Source organism: Pelobates fuscus, chromosome 7, assembly GCF_036172605.1.
Source record: "Pelobates fuscus isolate aPelFus1 chromosome 7, aPelFus1.pri, whole genome shotgun sequence".
NCBI classification, from domain to species: Eukaryota; Metazoa; Chordata; class Amphibia; order Anura; family Pelobatidae; genus Pelobates; species Pelobates fuscus.
Genome location: NC_086323.1, coordinates 195,438,957 through 195,465,887, shown reverse-complemented (window position 1 = coordinate 195,465,887; position 26,931 = coordinate 195,438,957). Strand labels below are relative to the sequence as shown.

Here is a 26,931-nt window from a genome sequence, read left to right as displayed (position 1 = left end):
TCCCAACTTGCGCTGTTACAGTCCATAATGAATGCGGCGGCGAGGCTCGTCTTCTTGTCCGCCCGCACCTCCCATGCCTCACCCTACTGTCAGTCCCTACATTGGCTTCATATAAAATATAGAGCTCAATTTAAAATTCTGGTTCTTGCTTTCAAATCTCTACATAATGCTGCTCCCACCTATCTATCCTCCCTTATACACAAGTATGTCCCGTCTAGGCCCTTACGATCTGCTGAATACTTACATCTATCTTCTGTCCGTACTCCCACCTCTGATGCTCGCCTTCAAGATTTCTCGAGGGCTGCACCATTCCTGTGGAACTCGCTTCCCTCCTCTGTTAGATGCTCACCCAGTCTCCACTTCTTCAAAACCCACTTCTTCATAAAAGCGTATCAATTAAACTGTTAATAGCTCCTGACTGATTACTCTTCTGCAACTGTCACTAGTCTAATACTATCCTTACCGTTTTGTGTCATTTTACCCCACTCCCTCTAGCATGTAAGCTCATTGAGCAGGGGCCTCAACCCCTATGTTCCTGTGTGTCCAACTTGTCTGGTTACAACTACATGTCTGTTTGCCCACCCATTGTAAAGCGCTGCGGAATTTGACAGCACTCTATAATTATCATAATAATAATAATAATAATAACAATAATAAAGGCGTGGCAATACTATTTTACTCAGACTGGGCATTTACACTTCGTAAGCAATACACTGACCATGTAGGTAGATTACTAATTTAAGTGGGCGAATTGAATGGAATCCTAGTAACCGTCGCATCCTTCTACGCACCCAATGAAGCCCACTTTTCTTTCCTTAATAAAGCAGGGCCCTCAACCCCTCTGTTCCTGTGTGTCCAACTTGTCTGGTTACAACTACATGTCTGTTTGTCCAGAATTTGATGCGCTGCAGAATTTGATGGCGCTCTATAAATATCATAATAATAATAATAAAGACCATATGAAGCCAATTTGTTATTGAGAGATGTGCATTGGTTATGTAAGTGTTTTTTTCTTTTATATGTGTGTAAGGCACATCCCCACATATAATCAGGATTCCTGTTTGTAGTTTCTCTACCTTGTCTAAAAGAGTGAACAAATAGCTGGACTGATTCTTGTTCGGGAAGTATGAACTGACTATTGTGTAAACGGTATTATTTAATGAACATATGAGAATAATAAATCTGCCCTGCGGATCTAATTGAACTGAAATTTGGCCGAAAGCGAGCGTGTGGCTGACCAATATCGAGACTCTTCTGCTTTTGGAGGGGGATGTGGCATGGTATTGATATGGAGAATTTCTAATTCTTAGAATAGGTTTGTCATGTTTAACCCCTTAAGGACCAAACGCCTGGAATAAAAGGGAATCTTGACATGTCACACATGTCATGTGTCCTTAAGGGGTTAAAATGGGTTTCCTGCAGGCATATAATGTCTGCTTGTGAACTACATATTTCCTTAAGGAGGGTATAATGCTTATGGGGTATGTTTAGCCCTCTAACATTATGCGTGTAAAATTTCATTGCACCCGATTGAATATGGGCAAGTATAGGCAAGACAATATGATTTGTTGGGTTCTGTCTGTTTGACAATCACTTTTGCTTAAAAGATGCTTTACTTCTGCCTGAAGCAATATATTATAGTCAAGTGAGTCGTTAGTCCTTTTATGTCCTAGCCCTTATATTTAACGTAGTCTGGTATTTAAGCGTGTCACAGTGGTTGAATGTTGGAACTAACAAGGTACAATAGTCAATATAACAATATACAAGAAGAGAAAAAAAAGAAAAAAGCGGGGAGGGGAAAAATAAATATTTGTACAATGGTCACTTTCAACGATATATCAAGTGAAACTAATAAGGGCTATACATTCATAATTTAAATAAACTATAGGGTATAAAGTATTGTTGTTAAAGAATTGTTTAAACAAAAGGGGTCGCCGTAAAAAGCGTTAGAATTACCTACAGGCCCTGGACGTTAATTTATAACGGGTAGATTAGGCATAATATGACCGTGATGAAGATGAAAAAAAAACAGAGTACGTTATAGTGCCTCTAGTCCAGTAAGCTGTGTATTATATCACTTTTGCAAGTAATATAGTAACATTTTATAATATATATCAGGTGCTCCTTAGACATAGTTCTATTACATTTCTGCATAGCTTTAAATACGGCGTAGCTTAAAATACTGATCGGATACATTGCACCATAAAATTCAACAATATTAAATACTTGCGAAAAGGATTTTGTAAATACCGTGGGGAACAGGAGATTGCTGCTGGGTACCTGGCAGAGGCTATTAACAAATTAATTTATTTCCCATAGGTAACTTAACCATATGTAGTATAGTGCTGTTGCCCTTTAACTGTAATTCAATTAGACCCTTGTTGACTGCAATGCTACAAGGGGATAAGTATATAAGGCATAATATAACATTGCCAAGCATTTACTAGTACTTAAAAATTTAACTTCAGTGCCTTGGCGGTTGAAAGAGTTATACCTGTGAAGATAAATACACTTTTGTTAATTTGAAGTGAGCCTGATACAAAAAGAATCAAAAAAAAAAAAACCCCGTTACAAATTACATTTTCTTCTGGTCAGATATCCTGTCCCTGTTTCATCTTCTGTAGTAAGGTTTAACTGATGCAATATCAATATGCTTTAGTTACTATATAATTCAATTAAGCCCATATAGGTTGTTGGGTTAATAGTAATTATCGATGGAACATTTAAACATTTGATCAGTTCAATAATATATAAGATTGCCAAACCCTTGATTATTCTCAGGAGGTCAGTCTTAATCTTCTTTCGGTGTAACATGCCTGCGTCTCTGCATGCGTCTTTCATCACCTGTTGTTTTAGTTGAGCTTGTAGACTTAAATTTGAGATCTTTAACTAGTCCCCATTTGTGCAACAGATCTATCCCTTCTGAAGGTGAAGCAGCTATAATGAGTTTCCCTCCTTTAGTAATGAGAAGTTTAGCTGAATAGCTCCTTCTGTAAGGGATATTATGATGTCGTAATGATTCAGCAATATCCTTGAAGGATCTTCTGCCTCTTAATGTTTCAGCTGATCTTGATTAGATCTATGTACATGGATTATCTGTTCCTTTACATGATCGTAATGGAGCCTCATAAGCACATCCCTTGGCTTAGAGGCAGGCAAATGTTGCAGTCGGGGGAGTCTATATATATATATATATATGCGATCCAAAAGGAACATATTGAGTGGTAAGTCTGGCAGGATAACTTGGAATAACTGTCGTGAAAGCTGTTATATCCTGTGCTCCTACTTCTTCTGATACCCCGCGTAATCTAAGATTGTTGCAACTTGATCTATCTTCTACATTCGCAAGTTTTAATTCCTGCATAAATAATTTATCTTGTAGGGTAATCAAGCGATCTCCCAAGGTTATAACATCTACCATTTATAACATCTACCTTTTCCTCTAGATGAGATGTCCGAATATCCAAATCCGTAAGATCCTTTTTTAAGTCAGCTATAGCTTCTGTGACTATGATCTGCATTTTAGTAACTGCTGCATGTAAAAGAGTTGGAGTTAGCAAGCTATCTGATTTTTCAGCCGTTTCAATTTGGTCTGTGTCTGGATCAGAACCGGCACCGTCATGTGCTTGGATTTCAGAGGGGTTATCAGCGTGTTTGTTTTGTGGCGTCCTGGCTGCAAAGAAGGTCGACTTGTCTTTAACCTCCACAGTCTTTTCGTGCGGTGAGACATTTCGATGCTCGTTTCAATTTAGTTTAGAGCCAGGCTATTACCGTGGACTACTGTCAAAAGGTTGTATTAGCCGCGTGCAGGAGCCCGAGACAGCTGAGCTCTCTGTGTGCTGCCATCTCTTCCCACGTCCGGTCACGCCCCCAGGATGACCCTCCTTATTGCAGAAGATATTCTAATTTTTTGAGTATCACTTGTATACACAATTTTGTTAGTGAATGGGTTAATGCACACAAAATACTTGATTTCTTTGCAAGCACTATGACAACTGATGGTGGTATCTCATATATTATGCAAACATTGTCTGTTTTTCTAAGTATAGCCATTTCCTTTAATCTCCTAATATATTTCTTTCAGGTGTATTTGTCAGGAGAGGTGACAAGAACAGAAATACATGAAGCAAAGCTATGAAGAAATCTATTAACATAACCAATTCTAACTCTGAAAAATCAAGCATTTTGTCAGATTCCTGTATGTTCTCAAAGGAGATAGTAAACATAAACCCCACTCACATAGGAGAGAAGCCTTTCTCATGTTCTGTATGTGGAAATGGTTTTGGGCAACATTCAAATCTAGTTAGACATCAGAGAACTCACACAGGAGAGAAGCCTTTCTTATGTAGTAAATGTGGGAAATGTTTTGCCAGGAAAGGAGAACTTGTCCGTCATCAGAGAATTCACACAGGAGAGAAACTGTTCTCATGTTCTGAATGTGAAAAATGTTTTGTGAAAAAGGCACATCTTGTCCGTCATCAGAGAAAACATACAGGAGATAAACCATTCTCATGTTCTGAGTGTGAAAAATGTTTTTTCACAAATGCAGAGCTGGTCAGTCATCAGAGAATTCACACAGGAGAGAAACCGTTCTCATGTTCTGAATGTGAAAAAAGTTTTGGGCGATATTCAAATCTTGTCAGTCATCAGAGAACACACACACAAGAGAAACCTTTCTCGTGTTCTGAATGTGGAAAATGTTTTAGACGTAATTCGGATTGTGTTAGCCATCAGAGAACCCACACAGGAGAGAAACCGTTCTCATGTTCTGAATGTGGAAAATGTTTTATCACTAAAGCAGTGCTTGTCTGTCATCAGAGAACTCACACAGGAGAGAAACCGTTCTCATGTTCTGTATGTGGAAATTGTTTTGGGCAACATTCAACTCTTGTTAGACATCAGAGAACACACACAGGAGAGAAGCCTTTCTTATGTACTAAATGTGGGAAATGTTTTGCCGGGAAAGGACAACTTGCCCTTCATCAGAGAACTCACACAGGAGAGAAACCATTTTCATGTTCTGAATGTGGAAAATGCTTTATCATAAATGCAGAGCTTGTCCGTCATCAAAGAATTCACACAGGAGAGAAACCGTTCTCATGTTCTGAATGTGAAAAATGTTTTGGGCGACATTCAAATCTTGTCAGTCATCAGAGAACACACACACGAGAGAAACCATTCTCATGTTCTGAATGTGGAAAATGTTTTTACACAAATGCAGAGCTAGTTTGTCATCAAAGGACACACACAGGAGAGAAACTGTTCTCATGTTCTGAATGTGAAAAATGTTTTGTCAAAAAGGCACAGCTTGTCCGTCATCAGCAAACTCACACAGGAGAGAAGCCATTCTTTTGTTCTGAATGTGAAAAACGTTTTGTCACAAATGTAGAACTTGTCAGTCATCAGAGAACTCACACAGGAGAGAAACCATTCTTATGTTTTGAATGTGAAAAATGTTTTGTCAAAAAGGCACAGCTTGTCAGTCATCATAGAACTCACACAGGAGAGAAACCATTCTCATGTTCTGAATGTGAAAAATGTTTTGTCACAAATGCACATCTTGTCCGTCATCAGAGAACACACACAGGAGAGAAACTTTTCACATGTTCTGAATGTGAAAAATGTTTTGGGACAAATGCAGAGCTTGTCCGTCATCAGAGAACACACACAGGAGAGAAACCGTTCTCATGTTCTGAATGTAAAAAATGTTTTGGGCGACATTCAAATCTTGTCAGTCATCAGAGAACACACACACGAGAGAAACCGTTCTCATGTTCTGAATGTGAAAAATGTTTTTACACAAATGCAGAGCTAGTTCGTCATCAAAGAACACACACAGGAGAGAAACTGTTCTCATGTTCTGAATGTGAAAAATGTTTTGTCAAAAAGGCACAGCTTGTCCGTCATCAGAGAAAACATACAGGAGATAAACCATTCTTATGTTCTGAATGTGAAAAATGTTTTGTCACAAATGCAGAGCTGGTCAGTCATCAGAGAACTCACACAGGAGAGAAACCGTTCTCATGTTCTGAATGTGAAAAATGTTTTGGGCAACATTCAAATCTTGTCCGTCATCAGAGAACTCACACAGGAGAGAAACCGTTCTCATGTTCTGAATGTGGAAATTGTTTTGGGCACCATTCAAGTCTTGTTAGACATCAGAAAACTCACACAGGAGAGAAGCCTTTCTTATGTAGTAAATGTGGGAAATGTTTTGCCAGTGAATCAGAGCTTGTCCGTCATCAGAGAACTCACACAAGTGAGGTGATATTATAATGCATCTATGGATTAATATAGAAATCAAATCTTGAATTGTGATTTTTCTCAGGCTCGCACAACAAATATTAACTTTGATAGTAGCACTCACAATAAATGTATTTACAAATTATTCATACCAAGAAGAATATGAACTGGAACTGGAATAGGAGACCAGAGCTCTGACTAAGGAATGCAAATTAGTTTACGCTAATTATGAGCTTTAAAATACCTGATGTAATGTAATTATAATCATTCTTGTATTAGTTGCAATTAATATAATTTCAGACTTCTTTCATACACAGGAACTTAGAGTCTCTATTTTATAAATACACAATGTGACAGAACCATCTGTCTGTTTATTGCTGGTGTATTCGTCTATTTCTATCCTGTTCGTGTAAATGGCTGTTTTCTATAGCCCAGCCATACGAATGACTGTTTTTTCAAGAACAAACCTGCCGAACGGACGGCCACCCAGTAGAGAAGTGTGCTGCTGGTTAACCTATTGATCCCAATTAGAACGTTGTGGTTAACCGCAGACACTTCTCAATTAAACGAATTTAAGGTGGTTGTCGTTCGTATGTCGACCACGAGGCAGCGCCCATTTTAAAACCACGCGAAAGCCCAGCAGTGTTCGGCTCTATTTTCATGGAACTAAAAACGGACACCTTTTCTGCCGAACACCGCTGAAACAACGGAACGCCTGGCTGCCTCCACGGAAGCATACGAACACCAGCCGTTCGGGAGTTTGGAAAGCATACGAAAGGACTTAACCCAGATAGCCTTCCCATGGAGTCATTCGTATACCGAAAGACTGTAAGAACTTTGACTCCATGGCAATTGAACTATGTGTGTGGGATCTGAGCGCTATTCGCTAATAATATGCACTCAGATCCAGGCTATCTGGGGATATGTGATGTGAATGAGAAATGTTCCGTTTTCGAAAAGTTATGTATTTTTATGTCTTTTTCTGATTTTATACTTAAAATGGCGACTGGCTTTGTCCTGGAGATAATTGAGTTACTTGGTAATTATCTCCAGGGCAGAGGGGAGGGAATCATAGTGCATTGTGGGTAAAAACTGTGACTGTGTGTCTGGAATGTCCCCATATGTGTCTGTCATTTAAGTCTCCCATTTGGTCCCCTAGGGGAGTGTCCACCAAGTGGGAGACCTGCATAAACACGGGCAGGTAGCCCACAGTAAAGCATGATCCTGTTTGACCCTTAATGCGGAACATCTGTCTTGTTATTAAGGGGATTTCTTCTTCACATTTAGAGACTGCTGGATGGAACCGAAAGCCGCTTGGTGGATGTTATTGTTCAGCGGCTAGCAGCAGTTCGTGTATTGCCGTTCGGGAGTTTGGAGCCATTCACGGATCCCGGTCGGGAGATTGCCGCTTCCCCTGAATTTGGTTCGTGCACTACAGGTTATGCGAATGGATATTATTTGTATTACAGACGGAGAAGGTCGACTAAACTGTGGTTTTGATTAAAGACACTAGGGGTGTCTTAACACACAAAAACAAGTCCTGCGCTCCAACTCCCATTACTCTTTGGCAGCAGCAACGACCATAGTACACATCAGCCCCAATACGTACAGTAAACCCCCCCCAAAAAAGTTACTATTTTCATAATGTATGGCTTTAATCCTAGATTGGATAGAATGGTTATTAAGCCACAACCCTTTTTACACATATTTTAAAAAACAAATAGCCTTATCCTCATGTGTACGCCTCCTAATTAACTGAATTCTTAGACATATAAAAGCTTTTTGCAAATAGCTATTCACCACCAATACTTAACATCAAAAATGAATATTATTTTGAAGTGCATACATATTGCTGTATTGGTACAGACGCTTGCAAATACTTTGTTATTTTCGAATGGTGTGTATGTTTAAATATACATTTCAAGGCTGCAAGACAATCTGATTCGATTATTGGAACTCTGATGTGACAAACAAACATCTCAGGAGTAGCTAACTGCCTACATTTAATGTTGGGAAAGCATGGGAAAGATTTAAGTCTGAATTATTACTGGATGAATATCTAAAAAATCTAAAAAGATTTTGCTTCAAGAAGATTACAAGAATATAACTGTAGAAGTCAAACTGTTCACTGCAATGAGTGGTAGTACCCTGCTTGATGCAGGAGGAACATATGGTCGTCAGCAGGGTAGGACAAGGGAGGGAGCGGGGGCACTTGCCCACAGGTAATTTTCCCTTGGACTGTGACAGTTCAGTCTGAGGGAAAGAAGGAGGGAGGTGCTGGGGGATGCATTTAGGCTGCCAGGGGTCACAGGGAGCACTGTGAGGCTCCCTACTGAATCCCCAGCAATTTGGTGCCTCTATGCTCTGCCCCCATATTCAGACCCCGCATCACATGACAGTGAACTTTTCTGAAGTGAGCTTGCGTGTATGTCAAAAAGATATGGAAGGGGTGCACCAAATAAGGGTAGATAGTCCAGTAAAGTATTGCTAGGGTGCCAATAGATGGTCTAGGATACTTGATAGAGTTTTTCTGTGGATGCGTCTAGTGTAGACCGTTCCGTATATGTAAATACAAGAGAGGTAGAGGCGACTAATGGTATAGTATGAAAGTTCAGGGTGTGATAGGTAACAAAAAGTAGAGAACTCACATTCAAGAGAGCTATGGCCAGCTCTGGTGTGGATTGCGTACAGCGGTATAATCCCCGCTTATGGGATATGTAGGGAGGGGGTCTCCGTCAACACCGTCTGGTAGTCCAGAACTCGGAAAAGAAAGACAGAAAGCGACAATAGTGCTCTCCATTTTGATGTGGTTCAATGTGCAGATAAGAAGAGGTAAAAATTCACATTTGAGGGAGCTATGGCCAGCTCTGGTGTGGATAGCATACAGTGGTATAATCCCCGCTTATAGGATATGTACCGGCGATACGTCCGTCAGCACCGTCTGGTGATCCAAGGCTCCAATATAGAAGAATAAAAAGCAGCAATAGTGCTCTCAATTGTGATAGGTTAAGAGAGTAGTAGAGACAATAAAATAATACTCACAAAGATAGAGCAGAGGTACTGCTCTATGGATAGGCGCTGGTGGTATGATCCCCACCTAGGATTTCTTGGAGTACTGGAACTTTAAAATTGCCAGTGGAAGTAAAAGTAACCAGGAAAGGTTAAAATGCCAGGAATAGGTAAAAAAAAGTTGTCTAAAGTGCATAAAGAGTGCAATAAAAAGAGGATTGATACAATAAAGTAGCCAAACAACGTTTATTGATCTAAAATACACAGTAAAATACAGAATTAATAACCATAAACGCGTTTCACCATAAGTGGCTTCTTCAGAATGGGATAAAAGTTGTAACCTGGCAGGGGTTGTTTAAATAGATTTTATTTTAGAAGGTATTAATATCATTTTAACCAACAACTATTTTTGGTTTTTTGACTCCTTTTACCTACAAAAACAAGGCATTACGATGGGTACAAGGTTCGCGCCAAGCTATGCCAACCTCTTTATGGCCGACTGGGAATCCTACAGAATAAAGTCACAGACAATAGACTTGAAACGCATGACACTCCCATAGCAAACCTACAATCCCTCCCCTCTGTTTGGGAGATAATTGAGTCAGATACTGCATTAACTCAATTATCCTTAGGCAGAAAAAAAATATTTTTATATAGGGGGCGTGGCCTCACCGCCGGAGAAGACAGACGTGTAGGCAAGGACGTACCTAGAGCATTTGGCACCCGGGGCGGGTCCTATTTTTGGCACCCTCCCCTTGCTCCCCCCCCCCCTCAACTTTAAATATAAAAACAACTGAAAAATGTTTTAATGTATTTAGCACTAAGCAGTGTTTTTGAATATATGCATGTTTTTGTATGGAGTATATGTGAGTGAATGTTGCGGTGTGTTTGTATGTAGTGTTGGCGTTTGAATGCAAGCATGCATTTGTGTGTTGTGTGGTATTTGAATGCAGTGGTATGGTTATATATAATGGTGGGGTTTGTATGTAGTGTTGACGTTGAAATGCAAGAGTGTATTTGTGTGTAGTGTTGGCGATATTTTTAGATGTCTGCTCATATACACACATACGGACATACACACACAAACACAGTCACACACAGATACACATTGACACACATGCAGACATCGTGGCGACTCTATGAACAATATATATGGGGGGGCACATAAGATACCACAGTCAAAACAGGAGGGCGAGGTGGAGCAGTAAAACTTCTCACTAGTGGATGGGGTAATATGCTGCCATTGGCTCTCTGATGCCAGCATGCTGTGTTCTTCATGCTGGCATCTGACTATACATTTGCATATAATTCACATTAGCCACCCAGATTTTTTGTTGTGGGCTGGCTGACACCTCTTAATTTCAATCTTTGTTTAGCAGAAACTCCTCTATTTGCTATCCTTTGTGGGATTGCCATATCTAAGGACACCAAATAAGGTGCTATCTGCTAAACAGCACCCTCATTTGGTATCTTTAAATATGCAAATCTCACATACGGGCACCAATTCAGGGATAATTGCTAAAGGATAAAAAAAAAACGCCCTTTTCTTATTTTCAGTTGTTTAGTAGATAAATCCCTTATTTGTTATCCTTATGTGGGATTGCAATATTTGAGGACAGGGAATAAGGGAGCTATCTACTAAGCACATATGCAGAGATACACACAATCACACACATAATCACAGATATACACAAGCACAATCACTGATCCACACACATACAATCACAGACACACAATCACATACACACACAAACATTACATACATACACACATTTAATAATTAAGAGGTCCACCCAGCATCCCTACCTTGCTCTAGAAGGGCTGGAGTAGATCCTCAGTCCCTGGTGGTCAGTGGTTGCTGCTGGGATCTCTGTGCTCTTTCTGCACAGGTCTAGCGCATGCCCTGTAATGACGCCGAGGCCGCGATGACATCATATCCTGGCTGCCGGCTCACTGCAGGACGAAGACCGTCAGACACAGTCAGATGCACACAGTCCCACACACAGTCACTCACACACAGTTACAGGCAGACAGTAAAATATGCAGGCTATCAAACAGGCAGACAGTCACACATACACAGATTCACAGACAGTCACGCATACACACAACACAGTCACACACAACACAATCACAGACAATCACACACACACAATCACAGGCAGACAGTCACACACACACACAGTGACACAGACAATCACACATACACATAACACAATCACACAGTCACACACACACACAGTGACACAGACAATCACAGGCAGACAGTCACACATACACATAACACAATCACACAGTCACACACACACACACACACACACACAATCAGACAGTCACACACACAGAGTCACACAGATAATCACAGGTAAACAATCACAGGCAGTCACACACACACACACAAGCAGACAATCACACACACAGTCAAAGACAGTCACAATCACAGTTACACACACACACAGCACACACTCTCTCATTTACAGTAAGCTTGGGCTGGAGAAGGAGTGGATTCAGTCCCTCCTGTGCTGTAGTTGGGGAAGCAGGGACTCCTTCCTGCTTCCCCTCTGTGTGCATCAGTATGAGGCTGCATTTAGCCCCGCCCCCACATTCGGTTTGGCTCCGCCCCCACGGCAAAGCTGGCCCCGTCCCCAAATATCCGTGCAGGTCTCCAGCTTGTTCCCAGCCCCTGCGTGTGAGCTGTGTCGGCTGCCCGGTGCCTATGCTGCTATGGCACCTGGTGCAGCCACACAGCTCACTGACTCCCAAGCCTGGCCAGCCCTGGTGGCTCCCCACTGCCTGATGGAACCCAGGGCGGACTGCCCCCCCCGCCCTCCCTTAGTACGCCACTGCGTGTAGGCGATCATCTCCCGGAGAGAACCCGCTCATCGCAGCAATTAGAAGAGCTTATCCAGACAAAAAGCATCTAAATTAGCAGATATACACATACCAATAATGACACAACAATCTGTCAAAAAATCGAAGCTCAAACCGACGACATTACAAATCATGACCTTAACATCGCCGACACGCCGTGCGCAAGATGGCGCTTGTGGGCACACATCACCGGCCTCGAGTTCCGAACAAAGCGACGAAACCACCTGTGACAAACTGCCATTTGCCACTGGGCATTGGAGAGGACTGATTGCCAGCCTCCTGCAACATGACCCTTTAAAAACAATGTATGGCCCTTTAAAAACAGTGTATGGACATATTGAATCTTTTGGGATACTTTTTCTGCCCTTTGAATCCATGGGAAGGTGTGCCTCTTCCCTGTCCCATTGTTCTCCAGAAGGGCGTTGTCCCAGGGACACTGCCAAACCATTTGGAACTGGCTGGTTTGTCCCTTCTCGGTCAATATATGACTTCCACCTATCTCCTGAACCACTTAACTGATTCAAGTGAATTTTGGATATGTTTATTTATGTTTAATTATGCTGGTTATAAAAATTATTGATAGAGATACCTATGTGTTTCTTTTTTAAAAATTAACCAATAGTACCAGTTATGTATGTGCTACCCAAGATTCACAAGAGTTTAGTATGTCCGCCCGGAAGACCGATCGTGGTGGGATTAGCTCGTTACTTTCACCTTTTGCACAATTTTTGGATTGCCTGTTAAGACTTTTTCTATTAAATATCAAGTTGTACGTTAAAGATACGACAGAGGTTTTAAAAAAACTTGAGACAGTAAGGAATGTTGAGAGATACACTCTGGTCTCTTTTGATGTGACCAGCTTATATACCTTTATAGAACATGATTTAGGCCTCCGGGCAAAAAATGCTTTTGTGACATTAGGGTTTGAAGGTGAAACCTTACTTTTTTGGTACAGTTATTGGAAATGGTGATGAGCGATAATTATTTTCTTTTTCAAGAAGACTTTTATTTACAACTTAGGAGAACTTCTGTGGGCTCCAATGTGGCACCCACATATACCAGTATATACATGTCCGAAATAGAAGAGAAGCTTATTTATGACAATGAATTGTTTAAAAGACATGTTGATATATGGATAAGGTATTTCGATGATATACTGGTGTCTTGGACTGGTACATTGGAGTCCTTAGAGCATTTCTTTTCTGTTTTGAATACTTGCTCTCAGACTATTAAATTCACCATTGAGCAGAGTAAGTGATGAGAACCGCACTCAGTCCCAACGGCCAAGGGTGCTCCAGAGCAGGACCAGCAATCCCAGTACAATAATCCAAGAAGAAAAAACTCACAGGCACTCCAACTTCAAGCCGCAGGCAGATTTATTATGACAGAATGTAACGCAACGTTTCGACCGGAAAGGTCTTTTTCTTCTTGTATTAAATTCACCATGACACATAGTGATAGTGCTTAGAGCTTCCTTTTCTGGATATATTGATCACAAAGGGAGCTAAGGGATTTGAGACCAATGTGTATAGGAAGCCCCTTGATAGGAACACTCTATTGCATTTCAACAGTTACTATCCCTCCTCTGTCTTTAAAGCTTTACCCAAAAGTCAGTTAATGAGGGTCAAAAGATTGGTGTCGGATAGTGGTAAAGTTGACATGCAACTGAATAATATGGTGGATAGATTCTATAAACGGGGCTATCCTAGGGTCCTTTTGGCTGAACAACTAGATGAATTCAAAAACAAGAGTAGAGATGAGTGTTGTGACATGTAATTCCTCATATGTTGTTTACATTTTGAAATGTCCATGTGTTTTTTTGTATGTGGAACAGACAAATGAAAGAAAGATTCTCCAAACATAAATCTACAAGACGTACGAAAATGATTGATCTGCCTCTACCATTTCACTTTTCCGAAGCGCAACATAACATTTCTCTGTTTAAATTTCAAATGATTGATTATGTCCCTGAAACTCTGAGGAGGGGGGGTAGGATAAAAAGATTACTAATGAGAGAAGCGTTTTGGATTAGGGAATTGGATACTGTATCACCAAAAGGACTCAATCAATAATATGATTTGTTACCCTTAATCTGAATAGTTTGTTTTTACTAATGGATTTGTTTTTACTTAATCTTATATTAATCATGAATAATTTTTTATCTTTTCAGGCTACTCTTTGGCCTTGCTGGTTTGGGTTATCTTTTTCTTTCACCCTCTCAAGAGACCTTCCTTAGACCATTTGTTGGTCAATACGAATTTCCACATTTGCTGATCTTTCTATTGGGATCCTGCTCTACGTATATTATTTCTTTTCACGTATATTACATTTATCATGTTATATATTTTCACGTGTTTACATTTTATGGTATTTTACTTGTCTTCATAATAGATTGGATGGCTTGAATTTCCTTGATCGACTCATGCACTCTGTCTTTGCACTTTAATGTATTATAGCTCTTGTATGATGCACTATATTAATGGATGCACTTTATGTAATTACTTTTTGCATTTTATTTTAATCGTATACACTTTCGATTCATCAGCACTTTAAAAATATTATGCACTTTATCTGTTTGTGCTACATACAAATATTTTCTACAAAATGGATACACTTCGCAGTAATGAATTGTGTTTCACTTTTATTCACAAATTTCCTTTATTGGTTACAGAGAAGCAATATTGATTTTTTTCAACAAATATTTTCCGTTGGATCCCCTTGTACAGCTATATTAACTTTAATCATGGTAATTTAGGTCTCTTAACACTGTATATATTTTTCAATATACACTTGGATATATTTTTAATTACTTATTTTTACATGTATAAAGGCCATATGTGTACTTCTGTAGGTATATATGTATATACATTTTCTTTATATGTGCATATATATATATATATATATATATATATATATATGTGTGTGTATATGTGTATGTATATATATGGGCTCCTACATGTCTATGTTCATACTGTTGAGCTTAAATTGATTTGGATATATTTACTATAGTGCTTGGCTGTATTTTGTATTTTTTTTCTCTTCTTTTTTATTCTTAGTTGTTTATTTTTCATAATCTTTTATTATTTTTTATTTCTATTTATTATTTATTTTGTACTTTTTATTTTCTTATTTATTTATTTATTCTGTACTTTTTATTTTATTTACTATTTTTTTATTTTTTTATATTTTTTTATTTTTTATTTTTATTATTTATTTAATTTTATTTTTTTTACTTATTTATTTTATTATTATTATTTGTTTCATTTTTCTTTTTCTTTCTGTTTATTTATTTTTCTCTTCCTTTTATTTTATTTATTTTTTTCTGTCTGTTAGATTTCCTATTATATTACTTATCTGCTTAGGGTACTCTTTTTATGGTGTAGCTTGCTCGTTTAACCTAGAGGTATGGTAATTTCTTTTGGCTACAGACGGAAGCACAGTACTGTGAGCAGTGGCGTACACATGACTCATGGGGCCCCGGTGCGAAAATTGATCCGTGGGCCCCCCCCCTCGCGCTTACTCTGCGCGGGCCGGGGCAGCAACACATGGCGGCGGGCACCTGGTCGCAGGGGTTGCGACCGCGGTATGTACGCCACTGCATGCAGATGCACACACACTTAAAGGACCACTACAGACACCCAGATCACATCAGCTCAATGAAGTGGTCTGGGTGTCAGGTCCCTCTAGTTTTAACCCTGCAGCTGAAAGCATAGCAGTTTCAGAGAACTGTTATGTTTCACTGAGGGTTAATCCAGCCTCTAGTGGCTGTCTCACTGACAGCCGCTAGAGGCGCTTCCACCATTTTAAGACACTGAACGTCTATAGGAAAGCATTGAGTAATGCTTTCCTATGGGCGGTTTGAATGCGTGCGCGGCTCTTGCCGTGCATGCGCATTCGGAGCTGAGAGGCGGAGGGATCCCCAGCGCCATGGGAGTCCGGCGCTGGAGAAAGGTAAGTGCTGAAGACACACACACACTCTCACGAACAAATGCATACACACTAGCTAACAGACACACACATTTACTGACAAAGACACACTCAGCGGCAGACATACATACACACTCACTTACAAAACATACACTCTCACTGACAAACACACACTCACTAACAGACATCAAACAGACTCACTAACACACACACACTCAGTAACAGACACACACAGTAACACGCTCACTGACACTCACTAGCAGACACACACTCTAACACAAACACCAACACTCACACTAACACACACACGCTCACACACACACTAACACACACACACACTAACGCTCACACACACTAACACACACACGCTCACACACACACTAACACTCACTCACACACACACTAACACACACACACTAACACTCACTCACACACACACTAACACTAACACACACTCACACACTAACACTCACACACTTACACTTACACTTACACATGTTTTTTTTTTTTTATTTAATCCCCCCAGCCTCCTTACCTTTTGGAGTGCTGAGGGGATTCCCTGGGGTCCAGTGGTGCTGCTGGGCTCCTGGGGGGGCCGGTCACCCGGCGGGCTGGCTGGTCCTGCGGGCGCGCGAGGGAGCACTCTCCCCTGAGTGCTTCCTCTTCAGCTCCCTCGCGCACCGCGTACTGATACCGGCGCCGGAAGATGACATCATCTTCCGGCTCCGGTATCAGTGCGGTGCGCGAGGGAGCTGAAGAGGAAGCACTCAGGGGAGAGTGCTCCCTCGCGCACCCGCCGGGTGTAAGCAGGGCCAGCCTCGGGGGGCCCGGAGGTGGCCCCGGCTCCTGGGCCCCCCAGGAGAAGAGGCTGGCCCAGAGTGTACATACCGGGTCGCAGGGGCGGCCGGGCCCCCTGGTGGGCCGGGCCCGGTCGCAGCCGCGACCCCTGCGACCCTGGTATGTACGCCACTGACTGTGAGCCGCCCGTACCTGAGACATGTGCCCTAGCTAGAACAATATACACATGCGCGGTTAGGCTTCATTCTGCGCATGCGTTTGGGTTATACGTGTTTTTCCTTTTTTACCCTTTGCGACCACCGTACTTCATCCTCTTTTGTCAGAATGATGTAACCACGCACGGGTCCGCACAGTAGGCGGCCCATTCTCTTTGCGCTTTTTTTCAACCTCAGGTATTTTTATTCAATTATACTATTAAGACTAGTTGAGTCCTTCATTGAAAAATATATGTATGTCTATTAATGTGTAGTCTTGTATAAAACCTGGATTTCTTTTGCCCTTTTTTTATTTTTCTTCTCAGCCTTTCACTTGCTCATTTTTCCATGTCTTTTGTGGCTCTGATATGATAGTTTGATTTATTGATTGAATACTTATGTGTATTTAATGAAACTGGTTATTAAACAATGATGACTTGTTTGTATGATGTGTGTATTTAAATTGAATTCTGTCACTGTGGTATTAGCTTGATAAAGAACTGTTCAGGTCGAACCTTTGTAATAAATCTGCCTGGAACCAAGTACAGTGAGTGCCTGAGATTTTTTTCCTTTTTTTTCTTTTGTAACATACTGTGTCTTTGTAACACACCTTGTTTTTGAATTATTAAACCACCAATCTATAATCTACATGCACCTATATAGTTTTTATTTTAGATAAACACAATTATAAGAATAGAATATTCCTTTCAAATGTGGTATTTTACATATTAAATAAATTGGTGGTTTTATGTCATGAGGCATAGGGCCTCAGGGCTACAGACCGGCATCTGTCACATAGTAGCCGAGTCCTGTCCATTGTGCTGATACAAATAAAGTTAATTTGCATTCCCCAGTGGAACACACGTGGGCGGCAGACGTAGACATAATGACTGATTGGTGGATTAAGTAACCAATCAGAGAGTTATGAGTCAAATTACACAGCGTGGGGAAATTCCAAAGAACGTTCCCACGCTGTGTAAAATGACACAGAGCACTCTGATTGGTGGATTTCAAAGCCAACAATGTTGCAAATGGGTAATTGGCGAGCCGCGCAGGAGGTCTTTATTCTCGGGGTGGCCGCCATTCGGGAAACGAACAGGTGGCGGCGGCCATTTTAAACTCCCGAACAGCTGTGTTTTGCCGTCGAGTGTCTGGAACTCAAAATGGACACTCGGCTAGGCAAACACCGCTGAGACCTCCAGACCCACGGTGCATTCCCTTGTAAAGTACCGAATTGACCCTCGTTTGGTAGTAAGAAACAACCGAACGAGGGGATTCAAGCGAACCCTCCCAGGTCTCTCTAACTGAAGGAATTTGTGTCTTTTATTCCCTTATACAGTGACCGACCGCAAGTCCCCATCACCTGGAACTGGATTTGGCTGTTCTATCCAGCGCGGTCGGTCTTTTCTTCACTTCCATGAATTTCCCGAACCCATGGTCCTATCTGGGTGATTTTTTAATATATTGTTCACCCAGATCAGAGCTACCAGGGGATGTAACACTTAAAGGGGTACCCCTAGGTTTAGGGGTACATCTAGGAATGAAGGGAATTACTGTACTGTGTAAGGGGATTATGCGTCATATGGATGGGAGGAGATGTGTGGGAGGTTACCGTGATGTGATTGGTTACTGTCTTAATTATTGTAAATCCCTCCCTTGCATGGGAGCATGCTTTAAAGGGCCACTGTAGGAATAAAGCTTTCTGTTCTGCTCCTGATACTGTGTGTCATCCAGTTATTGGGAGTGCTGTTGGGATATTGCTGTATTGTTTTGCCTGCTGGAAACTCTGCATATGGATTTATAACTTCTTGTTCCTGAGCGGAGATATCTTGTGGAATACCAGCTCTCCGCTACATTGGTGGCAGCAGTGGGATCTAGACACACAAAAGGAACAAGGATTAATGGAGATTGATTACTCCACACTAAAGAGATCCACACTAAAAGACCTTCTGGAAGCAAGAGGCATTCCAGCCAGCAACAAGACAAAGGCAACACTCATTTCTGAAATAATGGCAGAGTACAGAAGAGAGGAGGATTCAGTCGCCGAACAGAGAGAAGCGAGAGAGGGAACAGAGCAGGAAGAGTTCCAAAGGCAGCTGCAATTCAGATTGTCATTTTATGGGGAAAACCCACCAATGGAAATTATCTCCAAAACGATGACAGAGGTGCAGGAATTTATAATGCGGCAAAGAGGACCACAAACACCAGAAAGAAACACAGCGGTGACCACGGTACAAGAGGGTAAGATAAAAATCCCTTATCAACTTAAAGACTCGGGAGCCACTATAACTCTGGTGAAAAGTCACCTGGTCTCAGACCAGGCTAAACTCAGCAAGACTGTAGCCATCAGGGTAGCCGGGGGAGCAGTATACCAGCTACCTACAGCAAGGGTACATTTGCATTGGGGAGCGGAGTCAGGACACATGGAAGTGGAGCTGATGCTGCAGTTACCAGTGGAGGTTTTGTTGGGGAACGATCTGGGGAGGCTCACATCGGCTTATGAGCCCCAGATACCAACCACAGGAGAAGCGCATCCTGTGGTCACTCGGCAGCAGGCCCACACCCAGGACTACAACACACTACTGGAGGTTCAGGTGAGAGACCCTTCCCCTTCCTTAGAATGTGTCCCCTGGGCCCCCCTTAACGAATTTGCAGCCGAAGTAGTCACCGACCCTACGCTGCAGGTTTATAGAGACAAGGTTGTCACTGACTTACCCGGGGGGGAGGGGGAGAAATTTGTCTGGGACAAACAGATTTTATACAGGGAGACAGAAAAACAGATAGAGAGGGCAGACCCCATAGTGATGAGGCAGTTAGTGGTACCACAGCGGTACTGAGCGGAGTTACTCCGGATAGCGCATGATATTCCGCTATCCAGACACTTAGGGGTCAGTCGAACTAGATATCGGCTGACCCAAAGTTTCTTCTGGCCAGTGATCAGTCAGGAGGTGCGCAGGTATTGCAGCACATGCGACACCTGCCAGAGGGTAGGGAAAAGGGGAGACAAAAGAAGGGCGAAGCTACACCCCCTACCTATAATTGAGGAACCCTTCAGCAGGGTAGCCGTGGACTTAGTGGGTCCCATGAAGTGCTGTTGTCTTTGTGGAGTTTAACAATAAAGTGGAAATAAGTTGCCTTAAAAGACTGTGCATGTTTGGGCCCAAGAGGACCGTGCTACCTGCAGACAAAGATCACAGTTTGCAGAGACCCACAAGGACTGGGAGCGATTTCTACTGCACCTCCAATTCGCGTATCGGGAGGTGCCCCAGGAATCCACAGGGTTCTCCCCGTTTGAACTATTATTTGGGAGGAGGGTAAGAGGACCTCTAGATCTCATTCGGGAACATTGGGAGGGGGATCGGAGTGCAGATGGCACCCCCATCATACCATATGTGTTGGCATTCAGAGACCACCTGGAAGCGTTAAACAAGACAGTGAAGGAGAATCTGCAGGCGGCACAAACTCGCCAGCGCACATGGTATGATCGGGGGGCGAGAGACCGTAGCTTTCAGGTCGGACAGAAAGTGTTAATATTAAAACCTGTTCGACATGACAAGTTGCAGGCTGCCTGGCAGGGACCATATAGAGTGGTAGAACAAAAATGTGATACCACCTATATAATCGGCCCCTGCACAGGACCTGGAGGGCGTCGCATGCTCAATGTTAACATGATGAAGCCCTACCCGGAGCGCTCCGAGGAGGTGACAGCTATATGTGCCCCCAACTTAGACGAGTGCGACAGCTTACCTCTCCCAGATCTATTGGGAGACGGTCAGTTGTCAGGAGATTTAGGGGAAGTTGCACTGGGGGACCGACTGAGCCCACAGGAGCGTATCGAGGTACAACAGTTGCTGGAAGAGAAACGAGACACGTTCTCTAATATACCTGGATACACTCCTCTGGCCACTCACCGGGTAGAGACCCCAGGGCAACTCCCCATGCGGCAGACCCCTTACCGCATCCCAGAAGCGGTCAGGGAGAATATGCGCAAGGAGATTGACCAGATGCTCCAATTAGGGGTGATTGAGCCCTCGGACAGTCCCTGGGCTTCTCCTGTAGTGCTCGTACCGAAGCGGGATGGTACAACCCGCTTCTGTGTGGATTACAGCAGGTTGAACGAGAAGACCGTGTTCGACGCATATCCTATGCCTAGGATAGACGAATTACTGGACCGGATGGCCAGGGGCCAATATCTCACCTCGACCTGTGCAAGGGATATTGGCAAATCCCCCTGGCCCCAGATGCCATCCCTAAGTCGGTCTTTGTCACCCCATTTGGCTTGTACCAATTTAAGGTCATGCCATTTGGGATGAAAAACGCCCCAACTACCTTCCAGCGGATGGTAGACAGACTCCTGGATGGATTCCAAGATTACACATGTGCCTACCTAGACGATATTGCTATCTTTAGCAATACGTGGCAGGAACATTTGGCCCATATAGGGGCGGTCCTAGACCGGATTAGGGAAACTGTTCTGTCTTTAAAACCGGCCAAGTGCAGTATAGGGATGGCCGAGGTGCAGTACCTGGGTCATAGGGTGGGCTGTGGTAAGCAAAAGCCTGAGCCAGCTAAAGTAGAGGCCGTAGCCCAGTGGCCCACCCCCAGGACTAAGACCCAAGTGTTAGCGTTTTTAGGGACGGCCGGGTATTATAGGAAGTTTGTGCCCAATTACAGTGCCCTGGCCAAGCCCCTCACAGACCTGACCCGTAAAAACCTTCCCCGCCAAGTAACCTGGACCCCGGAGTGTGAGCAGGCATTCCAACATCTGAAAAATGCACTTATCAATGCCCCTGTCTTGGCAGCTCCCAATCCGACTAAACGTTTTCTTGTCCACACAGACGCTTCTATGTTTGGATTGGGGGCAGTACTGAGCCAAGTCGGGGCCGATGGCAGAGAACATCCCGTGGCTTACATCAGTCGCAAGTTGTTACCCAGAGAAGTAAGCTACGCCGCCATCGAGAAGGAATGCATGGCTGCGGTGTGGGCCCTAAAGAAGCTGCAGCGTATTTGTATGGACAGTCCTTTTCGTTGCTCACGGATCACAACCCATTAGTATGGCTGAACTGGGTGGCTGGGGACAATGCCAGGCTGCTGCGCTGTAGTTTGGCGCTGCAGCCCTTTGACTTTAATATTCAGTACCAACATAAAATACATACAATGTAGGAGATAATTCACACTTCTAGAATGGTTCTGTAATATAAAAAGCAATATAGTGTAATATGCTAGTACAATTGTATCAATCGAAATGAGCGTCAGGTACTCACAAGCCTAGAGCCAAATTTCTGCATATGGCTCTCATGGATAGCGCTGTGGGACTTTTCAGGATGTCCCTCTCCTATTCCCAGATCACTTATATGATGCTCCGGTTGGGTAATAATCCAGGTTCCACAACTTGACTTGAATTTTTCAGGAGAAAACTTTATTGCTCCCCAATGTGGAGTAAAACATGGATAAAATTAAAATTTCGATAAAATAAATAAAAAATAGAGTAACTGTATATAGTCCTGCCAATTGGCAAAATGTCCAAATGTCCGGACATTTGGACATTTTGCCAATTGGCAGGACTATATACAGTTACTCTATTTTTTATTTATTTTATCGAAATTTTAATTTTATCCATGTTTTACTCCACATTGGGGAGCAATAAAGTTTTCTCCTGAAAAATTCAAGTCAAGTTGTGGAACCTGGATTATTACCCAACCGGAGCATCATATAAGTGATCTGGGAATAGGAGAGGGACATCCTGAAAAGTCCCACAGCGCTATCCATGAGAGCCATATGCAGAAATTTGGCTCTAGGCTTGTGAGTACCTGACGTTCATTTCGATTGATACAATTGTACTAGCATATTACACTATATTGCTTTTTATATTACAGAACCATTCTAGAAGTGTGAATTATCTCCTACATTGTATGTATTTTATGTTTGTATTTTATAGAGTGGTGTAAGGGGTTTCCACTCAGGTGATCTGTGGCATTTATTGCCACCACACTTAATCCCACTTTGTTTGTATATTTTTGTGTTTCACTTAATATTCAGTACCGCCCGGGCAAACAAAATGGAAACGCTGACGGGTTGTCAAGACAAACAGACCTGGAGAAATGATACGTGAGCATCCCCGGACATCCCCAAGCCGATCCGTGCGGGGTCAGACTGTGTATGCCGGCTTGTGGGCAAGGGGGAGCAGTGTAGCAGAGGACACAGGACTGTCCTAGAAAACTCATGTGTTTTATATATTCCTGTGAATTGTAACATTCTAGGTGTTAAAATAGACTGTATTCGTGGTTGTTCGGTAGAATCATTTCAGCAATTATGAGAATGAAACTACCGAACAGCCAGACTTCCCCAGTGTAAAGTGTGTCTCCAATTACCAGTTGCAACAATGTTGCGAACAGGTAATTGGCGAGCCGTGCAAGAGGTCTTTGTTATCGGGGTGGACGCCATTCGGGAAACGAACATGTGGAGGCGGCCATTTTAAACTCCCGAACAGCGGTGTTTTGCCGTAGAGTTTCTGGAACTCAAAATGGACACTCGGCTAGGCGAACACCTCTGAGACCTCCAGACCCACGGTGCATTCCCTTGTAAAGTACCGAATTGACCCTCGTTCGGTAGTAAGAAACAACTGAACGAGGGGATTCAAGCGAACCCTCCCAGGTCTCTCTAACTGAAGGAATTTGTGTCTTTTATTCCCTTATACAGTGACCGACCGCAAGGCCCCATCACCTGGAACTGGATTCGGCTATTCTATCCAGCGCAGTCGTTCTTTTCTTCACTTCCATGAATTTCCCAAACCCCTGGTCCGATCTGGGTGATTTTTGGATATATTGCTCACCCAGATCAGAGCTATCAGGGGATGTAACACTTAAAGGGGTACCCCTAGGTTTAGGGGTACATCTAGGAATGTGGGGAATTACTGTACTGTGTAAGCGGATTATGAGTCATATGGATGGGAGGAGATGTGTGGGAGGTTACCGTGATGTGATTGGTTACTGTCTTAATTATTGTAAATCCCTCCCTTGCATGGGAGCATGCTTTAAAAGGCCACTGTAGGAATAAAGCTTTCAGCTCTGTTCCTGATACTGTGTGTCGTCCAGGTATTGGGAGTGCTGTTGGGATATTGCTGTATTGTTTTGCCTGCTGGAAACTCTGCATATGGATTTATAACTTCTTGTTCCTGAGCCTCACTGGGATCCTGAGCGGAGATATCTTGTGGAATACCAGCTCTCCGCTACAGTGTTAGAATGAAATGTTGTATTTCTTAAACTTTGTACTTTGTAAACTGACAAGGTGTTAGAAATTGAACATATTGTTTTTCATACATGTTTCTTTAAGCAACGACCTGTTACCTACTTTCAGTGCATAATATATTTATGCCAATTTGTCTTAGCTTAATACAAAACAGGTAATGCAATAATATCTTCAAGGCATCATCCTGACTTACACCATTTTGTCCTGGGATAATGGAAATTTAGTATAAACAATAAATAAGATGTCTAGGTCATGACAAATAAACAATAGATAAGTTGTTCAGACTTTAGGATACCATCTTGTCCTAAGTCAGGGGATTTTCCATGATGTGTACCCCTTTTAGTTATGGCCTTGTATTTTTGTCAAGTTAAGGGAGGTCCTAAAATAAATAACTTAAAAGAAGTGTTACTTTTTCATATATGAACTACGGTGACCCTAAAATGAAGACACCTAAGGTATAAATAGGTGTACTTTTAAATGTTAATGACAGAGGAGAGACTTGGAGACAGACGCTGCTCCATCTTAAAATGACAGAGAGGCTGACATGATAACATGTTTAGGAGGGTATGTTAATCTATTAATGATATTTGCAAGCATTTAGTTTAATCTTATAAATTCTGCTATAAAATATTGTAATGGATTTTATATGTCTATATTTATATTTTTATATAATAGATATCTAAAAAAACAAAACTTCCAAAACTATCCTTATTTCATATTGTATTCTCAACTATTTATATATGTTAAATAGAGGATCTCTTACTAATTATATAAAATTATTGTTAGCCACGCTAAGTTCTATGCTTTAAGACGTTATAGTGGTAAATAAGGGAACCAGTTACACTCTTACTGTAAAACACTTTTTCTTTGCGTTAGATGAAATCCATCTGGAAACCAGAAGCAGAAATGTTATACACCAAAAACCGAACCTCATGTTGATCAAATGCGTAGTTCTCAAGTTTACAATAAAGATCATTTTTAAGCAAAGTCTTTAAAACTTGTTTGACATGATCATGATGAGTTTGGATGTCGGGGGAATAAATAAGGATATCCTCCAGGTATACAAGCACAAAAGAGTAAATATAGTCTTTGAGTACATCATTAATGAAGTCTTGAAATAGGGCATATACCGCTCCTTTGGGAGGCATAGCCCCGGGCAACAGATAAGTGGAACAATCACAAGATCTGTGTGGAGGAAGAGCATTAGTCTGGCTTTTACTAAACGCCTCTCTAACCTCCCAATACTGTTTGTGAATTTCGGGAGAATTTCGGGAGAATTTCAGGAGTTGGAGACGTAGCAGTGGGTAAAGCAACAACACCCACTTTTTTTTAGAAATGGGTAACATGCAGCTTTCCTGACAGTCTCTACCCCCAGTCTCTTTCCCCTCTAGTCCAGTCAATATGAGGGTTATGCTTGATGAGCCAAGGGAACTCTAATATGATGTGACAAGAAGGGGAAGCTCCTATCGTAATGCAAATAGGCAAGGTCTCATGGGGAATAAGAGTTTGAGATAGGGGTCTCCCATCAAAACCTCAACCGCTAGAGGTGATGATCTCTCCCTGACTGATATAGTGTGTTTTTTAACAAAATACAAATCAATAAAGTTACTTGCCGCACCTGAATCACCCAGGGCTTTTGATGACAAGTTCTTCTCGTTGCAAAAGGCACTAATGTAAGGAGAAATCTGATTCGGGAATTACTAAAGGACGTATCCATTACAAGACCTGTCCCCTTAAGGTTCTTAAGTGCAGAAGTTTTCCGGACCTATAGGACAAACATCTCTCATATGCCCTTTCTTGCCACAATATAACCACAGACCCTCTCTTCTCCTATACTGTTTCTCTGCCTCAGACAGTCCTGTAACCCCTAACTGCATAGGTTTGGGTTCAGAATGCGCTGAGAGGTAAGGGACAACAGGTCTAGAGAATTGAGGTGCTAGTGACATAGTAAAAAGTCTAGTTCTGTTTCTAGTAATTTCCCTGGACTTGAGTCTATTATCGATTTGCATCACATAAAAAAGTAATTTAACCCCTTAGGTAGGTCTTTGGCAGCAATTTCTTCAACTATAACTTTGGATAATCCTTTTTTAAAAGCGATTAATCTGTTGTTAGTCCAGTCTACCTCAGATGCCAAGGTACAAAATTCTATGGCATAATCCAAGATAGACCGGTTCCCTTGTTTGATATGCATTAGGGCAGTGGAGGCATCTTCCTCTCTGCCTAATGGGTCAAATACCAGGAATTCCTGGTAATAATGAGCAGTACTCCTATTACTTTCCCACAATGGATTAGCCCAGGTTAAAGGACCACTCTAGTGCCAGGAAAGCATACTCGTTTTCCTGGCACTAGAGTGCCCTGAGGGTGCCCCCACCCTCAGGGACCCCCTCCCGCCCGGCTCTGGAAAGGGGAAAAGGGTTAAAACTTACCTTTTTCCAGCGCTGGGCGGGGAGCTCTCCTCCTCCTCTCCGCCTCCGTTCCTCCCCGTCGGCTGAATGCGCACGCGCAGCAAGAGCTGCGCGCGCATTCAGCCGGTCGCATAGGAAAGCATTCATAATGCTTTCCTATGGACGCTTGCGTGCTCTCACTGTGATTTTCACAGTGAGAATCACGCAAGCGCCTCTAGCGGCTGTCAGTGAGACAGCCA

At 42.2% G+C, this 26,931-nt stretch overlaps 3 protein-coding genes across 4 annotated transcripts in view; all 3 read left to right on the top strand.

Moving 5' to 3' along the window:
• Positions 1 to 26,931, top strand: part of LOC134568430 (oocyte zinc finger protein XlCOF7.1-like) — a 552,154-nt gene that overhangs the window by 73,348 nt on the left and 451,875 nt on the right. The window lies entirely within an intron of this gene.
• Positions 1 to 26,931, top strand: part of LOC134568431 (oocyte zinc finger protein XlCOF7.1-like) — a 350,471-nt gene that overhangs the window by 200,404 nt on the left and 123,136 nt on the right. The window lies entirely within an intron of this gene.
• LOC134568421 (oocyte zinc finger protein XlCOF7.1-like) overlaps positions 1 to 26,931 on the top strand; it is a 162,549-nt gene that overhangs the window by 13,386 nt on the left and 122,232 nt on the right. The window contains exon 2 of one of the 2 annotated variants that reach the window (XM_063427002.1): positions 4,085 to 6,025. In XM_063427002.1, coding sequence (XP_063283072.1) covers positions 4,135 to 6,025 — 1,891 coding nt within the window. In that variant the 5' untranslated portion in view covers positions 4,085 to 4,134. Of the gene's footprint in view, positions 1 to 4,084; positions 6,434 to 26,931 lie in introns of those variants that run through there. The other variant, XM_063427001.1, reaches the window with a different exon arrangement.